Here is a 14,747-nt window from a genome sequence, read left to right as displayed (position 1 = left end):
GCTTACTTTATTTATTTTTTGTCTATTAGATTGTAAGCTCTTTGAGCAGGGACTGTCTTTCTTCTATGTTTGTACAGCGCTGCGTATGCCTTGTAGCGCTATAGCAATGCTAAATAGTAGTAGTAGCTCTTTGTGACTCCGGGCAAGTCACTTAACCCTCCATTGCCCCTGGTACAAAGTAAGTACCTGAATATATACCTCAGAAAGGGAAACGGGACTTGATATACTACCTATTTACTACCCTGCAGTGAACACACTATCAATGCAGACCCCAAACACAAATGTGCAAAAATCAATTAGGTACAGTTTTGTCTGGGTGCACTTTGTTGGAATAGAGTTCCTAGTAACTAAAATCTAAGCTGTATTGGGGGAGGAAAAAAAAAATTGCTTGAAGTAAGATTCAACACATTAAACTGTTTAGGGAATGCTTTTATTCAGATCCAGAGAAAAAGATTTGGTCCACACATTTGAGAACCAGTTTTGTACATAGCAAATCTATACACAAGAGCATATCATTGCCATATCTTAATGTACTGGTCAAAAAAAGTTGTAACCGTTTACCAAGTTCCCTTAAAAGCAGCACCTTGACATACATTAATATTCTTCCCCTTCCTCTTCACCCTCTCCTTCAACAGAATCTACACCAACTTCTTCATAATCCTTTTCTAATGCAGCCATGTCCTCACGGGCTTCAGAAAACTCACCTTCCTCCATACCCTCACCCACATACCAGTGCACAAAGGCACGCTTAGCGTACATCAGATCAAACTTATGATCCAGACGAGCCCAGGCTTCAGCAATGGCTGTGGTATTGCTCAGCATACACACAGCACGCTGCACCTTAGCTAGGTCACCGCCAGGCACCACAGTAGGGGGCTGGTAGTTAATACCAACTTTAAATCCAGTTGGGCACCAGTCCACAAACTGGATAGTACGCTTTGTTTTAATGGTAGCAATAGCAGCATTGACATCTTTGGGTACCACATCTCCCCGGTACAGCAGACAGCAAGCCATATATTTACCATGGCGAGGATCACATTTCACCATCTGGTTGGCTGGCTCAAAGCAAGCATTTGTGATCTCTGCAACAGAAAGTTGTTCATGGTATGCTTTCTCTGCAGAGATCACTGGGGCATAGGTGGCTAGAGGGAAATGGATACGAGGATAGGGTACCAAGTTGGTTTGAAATTCTGTTAGATCTACGTTCAGGGCACCATCAAATCTGAGGGAGGCTGTGATGGAGGACACAATCTGGCCTATCAATCTATTCAGGTTAGTGTAAGTAGGGCGCTCAATGTCCAGGTTCCTGCGGCAAATGTCATAAATAGCTTCATTATCAACCATGAAGGCACAGTCAGAGTGTTCCAAGGTGGTGTGGGTGGTCAGGATTGAGTTGTAGGGTTCAACAACAGCTGTTGAGACCTGAGGAGCTGGGTAGATGGAGAACTCTAGCTTAGACTTCTTGCCATAGTCAACTGATAATCGCTCCATCAGCAGAGAGGTGAAACCAGAACCAGTGCCACCACCAAAGCTATGGAAGACAAGAAAGCCCTGAAGGCCTGTGCACTGGTCAGCCTGTAAAAGAGAGAAAACACCCTTCAGTGACCGCTTTCTTGTGACAGTATTCAGTGTAAAAAAAATGTTGACATTTCACCTACAAGTTCCTGGTAGTGATCATGATTAAATCTCACTTCTAGTACCATTAGATGATAGCAACTTACCAGTAGCTTTAATACTGTAAATTAAAATCAACTTACCAGCTTGCGAATCCTGTCCAGAACCAGGTCAATGATTTCCTTGCCAATGGTGTAGTGCCCACGGGCATAGTTATTTGCAGCATCTTCCTTGCCAGTGATGAGCTGCTCAGGATGGAACAGCTGCCGGTAGGTTCCAGTGCGCACTTCATCTAAAAAGGAATAGAATGTTTTAAAAGGTCTTGACAAGGCACTTTGTCCAGCCCTATTTTGATGGATTCACTTAAAAAAAAAAATCAACCTGGTTCTGGACACAAGTTACTGGAGTTTTCACTCAGCTTGGGTGTGAACAAGTGACCACACATACAAGATTATCCATGAACAGGCCAGTGTTTTCCCAATTGGTACCCTACTGTCTTGAGTAAGGGGCATACAAGATATTTTTCCAGCACACAACTTCCCCTCTCCCCTTGGGATATACCCAAATGATCTAAGATGGCAAACTAGGGTTGCTGGCTATTGCCCAGCATCCTGCCTATCAGGTGCAGCTATATAGCCACATAATTCTTGCAGGAACATATGGCCTGCCAAACAGGCACAGCTCATCAGATAACCTGGTCACAGGGATGTCACAGAATCTGACATACATTCTAGAACCTCACCACTCACATAGAAACCAGGCAAGTATGGTATTATGAATGATTACTTTAGACAAGTATTGCACTCACCAATGACAGTTGGTTCCAGGTCTACAAACACAGCCCGGGGAACGTGTTTCCCTGCTCCAGTCTCACTGAAGAAAGTGTTGAAAGAATCATCTCCCCCACCAATGGTCTTGTCACTTGGCATCTGACCATCAGGCTGGATCCCATGTTCCAAGCAGTACAGCTCCCAACATGCATTGCCAATCTGGACACCAGCCTGGCCAACGTGTATGGAAATGCACTCACGCTATAAAACGAAGATAAGAAAATGAGCAAGTTATGAATGATCATCAAGCAAATGCAGGAGGCAAATTGAATATATTTCAGTTTGAGAAGCAATTAGAACTGAGAATTACAGCATAACCATGATTTGTTATATTTATAATAAGACATTTTTGCTATTAAAGAAGCCAAGCAATTTACAGTTTATCCAAAGTTGTCCATTTGGGTAATTGTTTGCTATGCTAGCAGAGTCTGGTTAAAAAGCAAAGCAAGCCAGCTGAGACTGGAGAGACCACGCCCATAGACTAAAGGCTGAGAAACAAAGCACTTTGGTCATCAGCAGAGCCATTCCCTTCCACATTTAATATTACATCTTTCTATGCCCACTGCTGTACCCCAGCAAGTTACTGCTAGTTTACATTATATCATAATTCAGTATCAAATACACAAGTTTTTTTTTTTTAATGCTAGATCACAGGAGGCATTTTACAGCAAGTTCAGCTAAAATTGAACTGCATTCCAGGCTCCGTTTTCAACCATGTCCCAGATGATCTCATTATCTGCTACTGCCGCCAAGTTTTCCCGACCCTGACCGAGAACATGGGTGGGGAATAAGTAGTTCCAACAAAAGAAGTATCCATTCAAAAGCCAGATCAGAGTGTGTGAAGGCTGGGAGGAGGCACTGCCTAGAATTTTTAAAGAGCATCTCTGAATACATAATATTTGGAATTACACTGTACAAATAGTCATTTCACAATGGTACATCATACAAAAAACATTAAACCAGCATTTATCTATCTCCTGCTTGATACTTAATTCCTCCTCCTCCCCCCCCCCCCCCCCAAGTCTTTTCAGGCACTTATTCACCTCTATAGGCTTTCTATTAGGAAAAGGTAAATGCAGAACAGGGTTAACATCTAATAGCTTCTTTGTGGTTAAAAGGGAAAGTCACGTAGAACAACACTTGAGGGCAGCTTTCCAAAGGGAGGAGGTCCCAATGCATTATGAATATGCAAAGCTGAGAGCCAGAATTTCACACTTTTTCTAAGACATATCACAGAAACGTGAGTTCCTACAGTTACAAAGGAAGCTCCCTACTCTCTACACAAGCAAATCACGTTACCCTAAAAAAATCTCCACTGCCCATTTAGCTTTCCACACGGAAGCTCTTAAGTTCGTCTTGCTTCAATTGCTAAGCTAAGTAGTGGTAACCGATGTAATGAAACGTTTCCCTTGACGTTTGTATTCCCTTCTTCTATTTAAGGTCATCAACAACAAGAGCTCTTAAGGCTGGTGCTGCTGCCCACAGATTTCGAGCTTCCCTTTGTTTGAAATTCGCCTTGCGCGAGTTGGCAGAGGGGTGCAGCGCAGTATGCATGAAATGTATTTTAAGAACTAATAATTTCACCAAGCAGATTTAAAATGTCAAGTTTTTTTTTTTTTTTGGAGGGGGGGGGGGGGAGGAAGAAGGGGCGTTATCAACTAATTAAAAAAAAATCTCTTTCGCTCAATTTGCCGCTTTGGGGGATTGCGAGTAAATTTCGCCTCCTAAACTAAATTTGTCTCTCTCGCTATCCCGACGACGACAGTGTTTAGCTAGATCGGGACTATGCGCACAAATCTCTAGGACGTGGCTCCGCCTCAGAAAAGGAAACCAGACATGATCGAGCAGCCAGAGCCCAGCCGAGCTGCGTCAGTGACTGCAGATGGGCGGATTGCAGCCTTTGTTCTAACGGGTTCCTCTCCCCACCCCGAAAATAACACGCATTCTTAAACCCGCATTTCTCTAACTGGAGAATATCTATTGCGACCCATTTTTTCCTCTATGTAACAGAGAAGCTCTTCGGCGCTTGAGCATAATGTCTATATGCTATATCAAACGTAGGAGCCGGTGCTCTGGGTGCTTGATCACCCCCAACATTGAGAAAACTCCTTGTACGTATCCAGGGAGGGGTTATTTCCCCTAATGATATTGAAAAGTTGGCTCCTATGAGATCAAACTAAACCAACATTTGTTTTCAGTAAACCCTTTAAGATAACGATTGCTGTCTTACCATCTTTGCTGCTTTTCGGCTGCGGAAAGGGTGAACAAGCCGGTTGCGTTCTTACAGCACGACTCTTAGGTGGTCGATGTAAGAGAACCTACGGCATATGGGGCAGCACAACGCCCTATATACAATTTCGTCACCATAACGACCGGAAAGGCCTTTTTTCCATTGGTCGGAGAACAGCAGTCTGCCCAGAGAAGCCAGGAATACTGAATTCTGATTGGCGAGGCCGGAATGGGATGATGTAATCTACCCTTCCTTATCGTCCACAGCCTGTTGGCATCCTTTGGACAAAAGAGAGAATTGGGCAGTTACTCATCAATCAGTGCGGTGGTCTGAGAAACAAAATATATATATTTTTTTCTCATTTCAAACTGCATAAATAAGTGCGACAGACGATTTTATATAAGTGAATGATGAAAAAAATCCCCAGCAAAAATAAATACGAACTGTAAAATATGGCTTAATCCTAACTGTAAAATATGGCTTAATCCTAGCTCAAATTACAGTGAATATCTGAAATTCAGAAACGCAGACTTGCATAGCAAGAACTAAACAAAAGGCAAGCTTACTACGGCGTGTACAGCGCTGCGTACGTCTAGTAGCGTTATAGAAATGATAAGTGGCAGTGATAGGAACCAGCTCTGTGGGTGCTGGAGCACCGCCAATATTGAGCAAGCTCTTTCACTGCGTCCAGGGAGGGGCAATTTCTATTGTGTTTTGGCATCACCAAGCAGTATGAAATGTTGGCACCTATGGCAGTAGTAAGATAGTGGAAACAGTAATATGGTCTGGATGCAAATATTTATTACAGTGTAGGAATATGTGAATATACTTTTAGGCTATATAGTTAGGACATGCCGATAAAGGATACTGTGGTACTCGCAGCCTTTATTGCAGGTGTAACTGTACCGTAACGCTTACATGCAGTGTGTGTAAGACTAAAGAATCCCACCTGATTTTACACCACTCTCTTATTTCTAGGACATTCTCCACGATTCCATCTTGATGTGATTTATTTAATTTAAAACATGTTTAACCGCCGCACCTTATCATTCTAGGCGGTATGTTGGCTCTCTTGCCTCGGTACAGGTGTATATTTTAAACACGCACTTTTTTTGGAAGCAACCCTTCAAATTTCACGTTTTTCAAGTCTCCAACTTGTCTAAAAGTATCCAATTGTCTACAAAATTATAAATGAAATCGTGACTGAGGACCTTAGGCTGCTTTTCTGAATAAAATGCTACTGGATACACATAAAGCCCATTTTTTAAATATATGTATTTAGTACATTTATTCACAGCACAAACACTAGAAATCCTAAAGCGTTTGCAATAAGGTTGTCTGGAGGGCTTGAATTCCGTAAGTAAACTTGCCTTGTTGTCAGCGGGGGGGTGGTGTCATTTTCAAAATATTATTTTCATCTTATTAAAGCTATGGGGTTAGCCTTCCCCATGCTCAGAGTGTTAAGACAGAGTAAATACAGGCTTCCTAGAAGGGCGACTGTGGTCTATTGTGCTGCGTGTTTTTTTCCCCTTCTTTTACAGTTTGCTCAGAGACTTGATGGGGGGTGAGGCAGGATTCATTTGTTGTGGCTGCTGCTGATGTGGTGATGAGAAGTAGGCTTGTGTTTTCCCGCATCTCTGAGCGCCTTCTCAGCAGCAACCACACCCTGGTCTCAGTAGGATTGGACAGGGAGGCTGGGTGGATGCTTGCGATTTGCAGCTGGAGATTTATTCCTTACAGATTTCTTGCCCTGCCTCCAAAATCTGTTGGATTTTTTTTCTTGAAAGAAACGAAACATTTCCCTACATTTTCACTTTGTTTTGGATGGATATGCTGGTAATCGGCATTCAGATCTATTTCAAATTCCCCATATAGTGTTTATTCAAATGTAGGTTTCTCTGATATTTGGACTTCACTTATCACTGCTTATAAGACCTTTGAAATATGTTTCAAATTTCTATCGAACGTTTCTCCCAATCGTGTCTGAAATGTCAGGGTTATATGCTACCATATAAAAATATATCACTCACTTGCCCACTTAAAATAGCTATTTCCCCTTTCTCAAAAAGAGGTAATCAGAGAGGAAGCCTTAGGTTCCGTTGCAGGGACTCCAGAAAGATATTCTCAAGTCAGTATAAGAAACATATTCCTGGTTGGGGATGTCAACTGGCTTCATTTTAGTTCAGTTTAATGAAATTGGTTTTATTAAGATAATTATGCCCCCCCCCCCCCAATAATTTTTGAACCATTTATACAATTTTAAATCAAAATTGTGCCACAGATACTAAAGCACACAGTGACCTTCCTCACATTTTTCATGTAACCTCTGTGGTGAGTAAATTAATAGAAATGCAAATGTTACTAAAACAGAGGATAGTGCAGTTTCTGGATTGCAGAATCCAAGGCAGCATGGTTTTACTGCTAATAGGTGCTGTCAGACAGATCTGAGCAATTTCTTTAACTTCAGAGATGGGGATCCCTCCTTTCCTCTTGTTCTCTCTTCCCCCTTCCCCCACACAAGCCCCTTTTGTCCACTTAGCAGTTTTCCAACCAATAAATAGCCAGCACAATTGATTGGTATAAACAAATGCTGCAACTTCTTTATTGACAACAATTTATATGTAAGCCAGATAACAGATAACATGTCCCGAGCTACAACAAAGCCCCCCAAACCATTTGTGCACCCCAAAGCCACTCACCCCTTCAGCAAAGTGGTAAAGTGTCCACAGCCCCACCTCAGCCAAGCAAGGGCCTGTGTTGCCGGCATGTCCCTCTATGCCTAATTTTGCCCAGGTCACCTAGCCCTTTGCTTACAATCCAGCTCAACCCTCTGAGCCTGAGACCTTGTAGCTCAGGTTCACACCCGCTGTGACAGAAGCCTCACCCCACCCCACTGAACCCCAGGCACCCACTGCAGTGAGGGAGGGAGGGAGGGAGGGAAGGGAAATCTCAGGATATCTTTTCTTTTGTGAAACGCTGTGAATCCTATTAGGAATAACGGTCGGTATACAAGACCTAGATAGAATAGAATAGAACAGTAGTTCCTAAACCTGATTCCGGAGGCACCCCAGCCAGTCATGAGGTGGAGGCAGTGTACGCAGATCTCTCTCATGAATATTAATTGTGGATATTCTGAAAACCTGACTGGCTAGGGTGCCTTCAGGACCACTGGAATAGAACATATCTGGATTGCGTAAGTTTTCATGTCCATTGACTCAATCCTTGGTGGAAGCCTCTTTTGCAGCAGTAAGAGCCATAAGTCATTTGGGAAATGTGTCTACTAACTTTGCATAGTGGGGATGGTGTGTTGTTTATTGCTCATTCATTTGGGTAGAATAGCTCAGGTTCTTTCATATTGGCTTGGAATCATTTGTGCTCCACAGACTTTCTATTGGATTCAGGGCTGGGCTTCGATTGGGCCAGTCAGATGTTCACTTTCTTCTTTCTAAGCTACTCTACTGTTTGCTTTTCCCTTTGTATGTAGGATCATTGTCCTGCTGAAAAGTGAATCTCCTCCCTGTCCCAGGTCTCTGGCACACTGAACCATGTTTTCCTCCAGGATCACATTAGCCCTCTCCTCAAGTCACTTCACTGGCTCCCTATCCGTTTCCGATTTCAATTCAAACTTCTCTTACTGACCTATAAGTGCATTCACTCTGCCGCTCTCCACTCTTGTCTCTCCCTATGCCTCCCCCCCCCCCCCCCCCCCCCCCGGGTACTCTGTTCTGTAGATAAATCTCTCTTGTCTGTCCCCTTCTCCTCTACTGTTAATTCCAGACTCCGTTCCTTTTATCTCGCTGCACCTCACGCCTGGAATAGACTTCCCGAGCCTGTACGTCTAGCCCCGTCTTTGGCCGTTTTCAAGTCCAGGCTAAAAGCCCACCTCTTTGACGCTGCTTTTGACTCCTAACCACTACTCACTTGCCCTGTACCCTTTTATTCCCTCCTCTTTAATTCCCTTACCTCTTAGTTGTTCTGTCTGTTTGTCTGTCCTATTTAGATTGTGAGCTCTTTGAGCAGGGACTGTCTTTTCATGTATGGTGTACAGCGCTGTGCATGCCTTGTAGCACTATAGAAGTGATAAGTAGTAGTAGTAGGATCTGCCTATACTTTGCTTCATCCATCTTTCCCTTGATCTTCACAAGTGTCTTTGTCATTTGCTTCTTTAGCAGTTTGATATTGCTAGGGTCAGAAGAGCCATTTTGACTCCGGGCCACTAAGGGGAAAGGAGCATCAACAGATTGCTAGACACTAATCCCCGGATTCTATATATGGCGACTAAAGTTGCATATGCAAATCAGTGTGCATAGCCAATTTGCATGAGCAACTTTCTTGATTAATAAACCAATCTGCACATAATTGACTGCTAACAACCAATGATTGGTGTTTAATTGGCGTTAATTGGGAGTTACAGGCACATCGTATTCTATAACGCTGTGCGCGGAACTCCTATAGTGTGTAATTTCAAGGGGATGTTCTGGGGTGTTTTGGGAGGCATTTCAGGGGAGTTCCCAGAATTTATGTGCACTGTTACAGAATAGACACAATTGGCACCTAACTTAGGTACCGGCATTTACACCTGCCTAAAGTTAGGCGTCATTTATGCGCTTAGGGCCAGATTCTATATAAGGTGCCTAAAAAATCCATGTGGTAAACATTTATGCCTTAGCCGTCACAAACCTGGAATATCAAACGTGGAGCCAGGTGTACTCACCTATAACGTGCTTATACCTCTCCTTTGACTATCTCCAGTTTGGGCACACCTACACTTTGGGCGCACCTCCTCTGACGTCAGACGCCTTCACCTTAAAGCCAGGAACTGCTCACTACCTCATTGCCTCAGATACAACCTGTTTGGTGTCTGGTGTGTTTTTCTTGTTGCTGTTCTGCCTGACCTTACTACTGCCTATACCTGACCTCTGCTAGATCGCTGCCTGACCTGCCTGGACCTGACCATTGCTGGATCGCTGCTTGCCTTGACCACTGCCTGGTACTGACTTTTGCTCTGCTCTGTCTTCGCCTACTTCTGTCTGAGCCGAGCCCTCTTCCTCACCCCGACTCCTAAGTCCTGCTGGCCACCTGAACCCAGGGACTCAACTGCAGGTGAAGTGTTGGGTTTTTGACTGCTGGTCCTTGGATCAGCACAACGGCTCACTTCTACTCCTAACCTTGTGACATAAGCGTATTCTATAAGCAGTGCTTAGATTTAGGTGCGGTATACAGAATATGCCTTAGTTGATATCCTAGCACCTAAAACTATGTGTCTCCATAACCACACCCCTTTTAAACTGCATGCATTAGAATTTAGGGGCAGTTCATTACAGAATATGCTTAGTGAGGTTTTTTTTGTTACATTTGTACCCCGCGCTTTCCCACTCATGGCAGGCTCAATGCGGCTTACATGGGGCAATGGAGGGTTAAGTGACTTGCCCAGAGTCACAAGGAGCTGCCTGTGCCTGAAGTGGGAATCGAACTCAGTTCCTCAGTTCCCCAGGACCAAAGTCCACCACCCTAACCATTAGGCCATGTAAATTCTAATTATGGCCAATTAGTTCTCATTATTGCTTAAGTGCTGTTATCATTGCTGATTAGCTTGTTAAGCCAATTAACCTGCTTATTTTCAAAGGAGATGGCTGGCCATCTTCCGACACAAATCGGGAGATGGCCGGCCATCTCCTAAACCCGGCCTAATCGTATAATCGAAAGCCGATTTTGGCTGGCTCCAACTGCTTTCTGTCACAGGGCCAGCCAAAGTTAAAGGGGGCATTTCGGAAGGGTACGGAAGGCGGGACAGGGGCGTGGTTATGAGATGGCTGGCTTCGGCCGATAATGGAAAAAAGAAGGCCGGCTCTAACGAGCACTTGGCCGGCTTCACTTGGTCCATTTATTTTTAGGACCAAGCCTCAAAAAAGTGCCCCAATTGACCAGATGACCACTGGAGAGAATCGGGGATCACCTCCCCTTACTCCCCCAGTGGTCACCAACCCCCTCCCACCCCCCCAAAAAATTTAAAAAACATTTTTTTGCCAGCCTCAAATGTCATACCTAGCTCCCTGACAGCAGTATGCAGGTCCCTGGAGCAGTTTTTTGTGGGTGCAGTGCACTTCAGACAGGCAGACCCAGGTCCATCCCCCCTACCTGTTACACTTGTGGTGGTAAATGGGAGCCCTCCAACCCCCCCAAACCCACTGTACCCACATATAGGTGCCCCCCCTTCACCCCTTAGGGCTATGGTAGTGGTGTAGAGTTGTGGAGAGTGGGTTTTGGGGGGGATTTGGGGGGCTCAGCACCCAAGGTAAGGGAGCTATGCACCTGGGAGCAATTTCTGAAGTCCACTGCAGTGCCCCCTAGGGTGCCCAGTTGGTGTCCTGGCATGTGAGGGGGGCCAGTGCACTACAAATGCTGGCTCTTCCCACGACCAAATGCCTTGGATTTGGCTGGGTTTGAGATCGCCGGCATTAGTTTCCATTATCGCCGGAAGCCAATGCCGGCCATCTCTAAATCCGGCCCAAATGCTGAGATTTGGCCGGCTCCAACCATATTATCGAAACGAAAGATAGCCGGCTATCATATTTCGATTATATGGTTGGGACGCCGCTTTACAGGGCCGGCCATATAGATGGCCGGCGCCGTTCGATTATGCCCCTCCACGTTACACATGTTGTTATAGAATGTGCCTGAATTTCCGCATGGATCTCTAGGTGCGCTATATAGAATCTGGCAGTTAGCACTGTTTGACCCCCCCCCCCTTTACTAAGGCGCACTTACGTTTTTAGCGTGCGCTAAATTTGGGTGTGTGCTAAATGTTAGAGGTGCCAATGCATTCCTATGGGTGTCTCTAATGCTTAGCTCGTGCCCAATTTTAGCGCTAATCACATTACACACTTCAATTATAGAACACAGCTGAACACTCTGCTAGCACTTACACATGTAATTGCTTGACTTCTATAAATTTAAGCACCCTATTATAAATCAATGGCTATTTATTAAAGGGAATGGTGGGGGATCAAGTTCCTCCTATCTCTTGACACCGCACAGAACCATTATAGCAGGAGGAAGTAATACTATATATTGAGAGCAAACAATTTCTGCATATAAACCAGCATTTTACATATAGAAATAGGTTGGATATATGCATGTAAAAATATGTGCAGAGAGCCTATTCTTTCACTCAGAATTTGCAGGAGATTTAAAGGGCAGATTTGGGGTAGAGATGATAAAATGCATGCACAGTTGCATAAAATAACATGAGAGACTTGCAGAAGGATCAGAGCAGGTGTAACTAAATGTGGACACTTCCTGGAGGGTTATATTTTAAAGGCAGTGAGATACATAATTTCCTTCTTTAAAATAGCTGGAACTTATGTGCTTTTCTACCCCAAAAACGAGACAACCTTTGTAATAAAATTATACTTGGGGGAGGGGGGTAATAAAACAGGATGCATAAACATTTTTTTAAAAGCACCTATTTTATACATATTTTAAAAATGTCAAAATACCTTCAATTAAACCATATGTAACCAAAAAATAATTACTCATACAAATAATAATGGTGGAGGGACCATCATAACAGCGGCACAAAGTTTTCACATATGTACAGTATATCTTGGAACACCTTCTGTATGTATAATCATCAATCCACTATCAGGGAAGACAAAGCCGTAGCAGACAGATTAAATGAATTCTTTGCTTCGGTCTTCACCGAGGAAGATTTGGGTGGGATATCGGTGCCGGAAATGGTATTCGAAGCTGTTGAGTCAGAGAAACTTAATGAATTCTCTGTAAACCTGGAGGATGTAATGGGGCAGTTCTACAAACTGAAGAGTAGCAAATCTCCTGGACCAGATGGTATTCATCCCAGAGTACTGATAGAACTGAAAAATGAGCTTGCAGAGCTATTGTTAGAAATATGTAATTTATCCTTAAAATCGAGCGTGGTACCGGAAGATTGGAGGGTGGCCAATGTAATGCTGATTTTTAAAAAAGGTTTATTTATTTGTTGCATTTGTACCCCACCTTATCCCACCTCTTTGCAGAGGAGATCCGGGAAATTATAGACCGGTGAGTCTGACGCCGGTGCTGGGCAAACTGGAAGAGACTATTATTAAGAACAAAATTACAGAGCATATTCAAAAGCATGGATTAATGAGACAAAGTCAACATGGATTTAGTGAAGGGAAATCTTGCCTCCCCAATCTACTGCATTTCTTTGAAGGGGTGAACAAACATATGGATAAAGGGGAGCCGGTTGATATTGTGTATCTGGATTTTAAGAAGGCGTTTGACAAAGTACCTCATGAAAGACTCCAGAGGAAATTGGAGAGTCATGGGATAGGAGGTAGTGTTCTATTGCGGATTAAAAACTGGTTAAAAGATAGAAAACAGAGAGTAGGGTTAAATGGTCAGTATTCTCAATGGAGAAGGGTAGTTAGTGGGGTTCCCCAGGGGTCTGTGCTGGGACCGCTGCTTTTTAACATATTTATAAATGACCTAGAAATGGGAGAAACTAGTGAGGTAATTAAATTTGCTGGTGACACAAAGTTATTCAAAGTCATTAAATCACGGGAGGATTGTGAAAAATTACAAGAGGACCTTACGAGACTGGGAGTCTAAATGGCAGATGACTTTTAATGTGAGCAAGTGCAAAGTGATGCATGTCGGAAAGAGGAACCCAAATTATAGCTATGTCATGCAAGGTTCCTCGTTAGGAGTCATGGACCAAGAAAGGGATCTAGGTGTCGTCGTTGATGATACGTTGAAACCTTCTGCTCAGTGTGCTGCTGCGGCTATTATTAGGAAAGGAATGGCAAACAAAGATTGGCTAGAGTGGTGGACTTTGGTCCTGGGGAACTGGGTTCGATTCCCACTGCAGGCACAGGCAGCTCCTTGTGACTCTGGGCAAGTCACATAACCCTCCATTGCCCCAGGTACAAATAAGTACCTAAGCCGCATTGAGCCTGCCATGAGTGGGAAAGTGCGGGGTACAAATAAAAAAAATGAGGATGTTATAATGTCTTTGTATTGCTCCATGGTGCGACCGCACCTCGAATATTGTGTTCAATTCTGGTCGCCACATCTCAAAAAAGATATAGTGGAATTAGAAAAGATGCAGAGAAGGGCGACGAAAATGATAAAGGGGATGGGACGACTTCCCTATGAGGAAAGGCTAAAGCAGCTAGGGCTCTTCAGCTTGGAGAAAAGGCGGCTGAGGGGAGATATGATAGAGGTCTATAAAATAATGAGTGGAGTTGAATGGGTAGATGTGAAGCGTCTGTTTACGCTTTCCAAAAATACTAGGACTAGGGGACATGCGATGAAGCTACAATCTGGTAAAATTTAAAATGAATCGGAGAAAATGTTTCTTCACTCAACTCTGGAATTCGTTGCCAGAGAATGTGGTAAAGGCGGTTAGCTTAGCGGAGTTTTAAAAAGGTTTGGACGGCTTCCTAAAGGAAAAGTCCATAGACCGTTATTAAATGGACTTGGGGAAAATCCACTATTTCTGGGATAAGCAGTATAAAATGTTTTGTACTTTTTGGGGATCTTGCCAGGTATTTGTGACCTGGATTGGCCACTGTTGGAAACAGGATGCCGGGCTTGATGGACCTTTGGTCTTTCCCAGTATGGCAATACTTATGTACTTATGCACTATTTATTTTATCAATACGTTTTTTCTTTTTTACTCAAAATAATCTCTAAGGGCTCGTTTTACTAAGGTGTGTTAATGGATTTAACGCGCACTAAAGATTAGCGTGCACTAAGTGATAAGATGCCCATTATATTCCTATGGGCATCTTATCATTAAATTGGACTGATGATCAAATTTCCTGCGCTGTTCTGAGCAGTGCTGAAAAATTAACACCAGAACAGCATGGGGAATAAAAACCCCTGATGATCAAAACTAGTAACATGCAAATTTATGTGCGATATTAGTTTTGATCATGGGGGGACTTCTGTGGGAGGATTGTGCTTGGACATGTGCCCAATACACAATCCTCCCTCAGAAGTTGTTTGACAGGTCTAGGCTGTCAAAAAAAAAAAAAAGACTTGGCTGGAGGACCCACCCCTGCACT

General features: G+C 43.6%; 1 protein-coding gene across 1 annotated transcript; it reads right to left on the bottom strand.

The window, feature by feature from the left end:
- Nucleotides 1-411: 411 nt before the first annotated feature.
- Nucleotides 412-4,770, bottom strand: LOC115465930 (tubulin alpha-1A chain). Its single transcript, XM_030196815.1, has 4 exons — nt 4,675-4,770; nt 2,423-2,645; nt 1,758-1,906; nt 412-1,575 (listed from the first exon to the last, which is right to left on the bottom strand). Exons 1-4 carry the CDS (start codon nt 4,675-4,677, stop codon nt 595-597), a joined length of 1,356 nt encoding a protein of 451 aa, XP_030052675.1. The 5' UTR covers nt 4,678-4,770; the 3' UTR covers nt 412-594.
- Between the last annotated feature and the right edge of the window lie 9,977 nt (nt 4,771-14,747).

The sequence above is a fragment of the Microcaecilia unicolor genome, chromosome 3, assembly GCF_901765095.1.
Source record: "Microcaecilia unicolor chromosome 3, aMicUni1.1, whole genome shotgun sequence".
NCBI lineage: Eukaryota > Metazoa > Chordata > Amphibia > Gymnophiona > Siphonopidae > Microcaecilia > Microcaecilia unicolor.
This window is presented reverse-complemented; position numbering and strand designations above follow the sequence as displayed.

Bases quoted from the DNA above. Each gene is read 5' to 3' on its own strand.
- LOC115465930 (XM_030196815.1), bottom strand. The intron at 1,907-2,422 runs GTGAGTGCAATA...ATTCCTTTTTAG, and splicing joins CCTGGAACCAACTGTCATTG to ATGAAGTGCGCACTGGAACC. The intron at 1,576-1,757 runs GTAAGTTGATTT...TCTCTTTTACAG, and splicing joins TGGACAGGATTCGCAAGCTG to GCTGACCAGTGCACAGGCCT.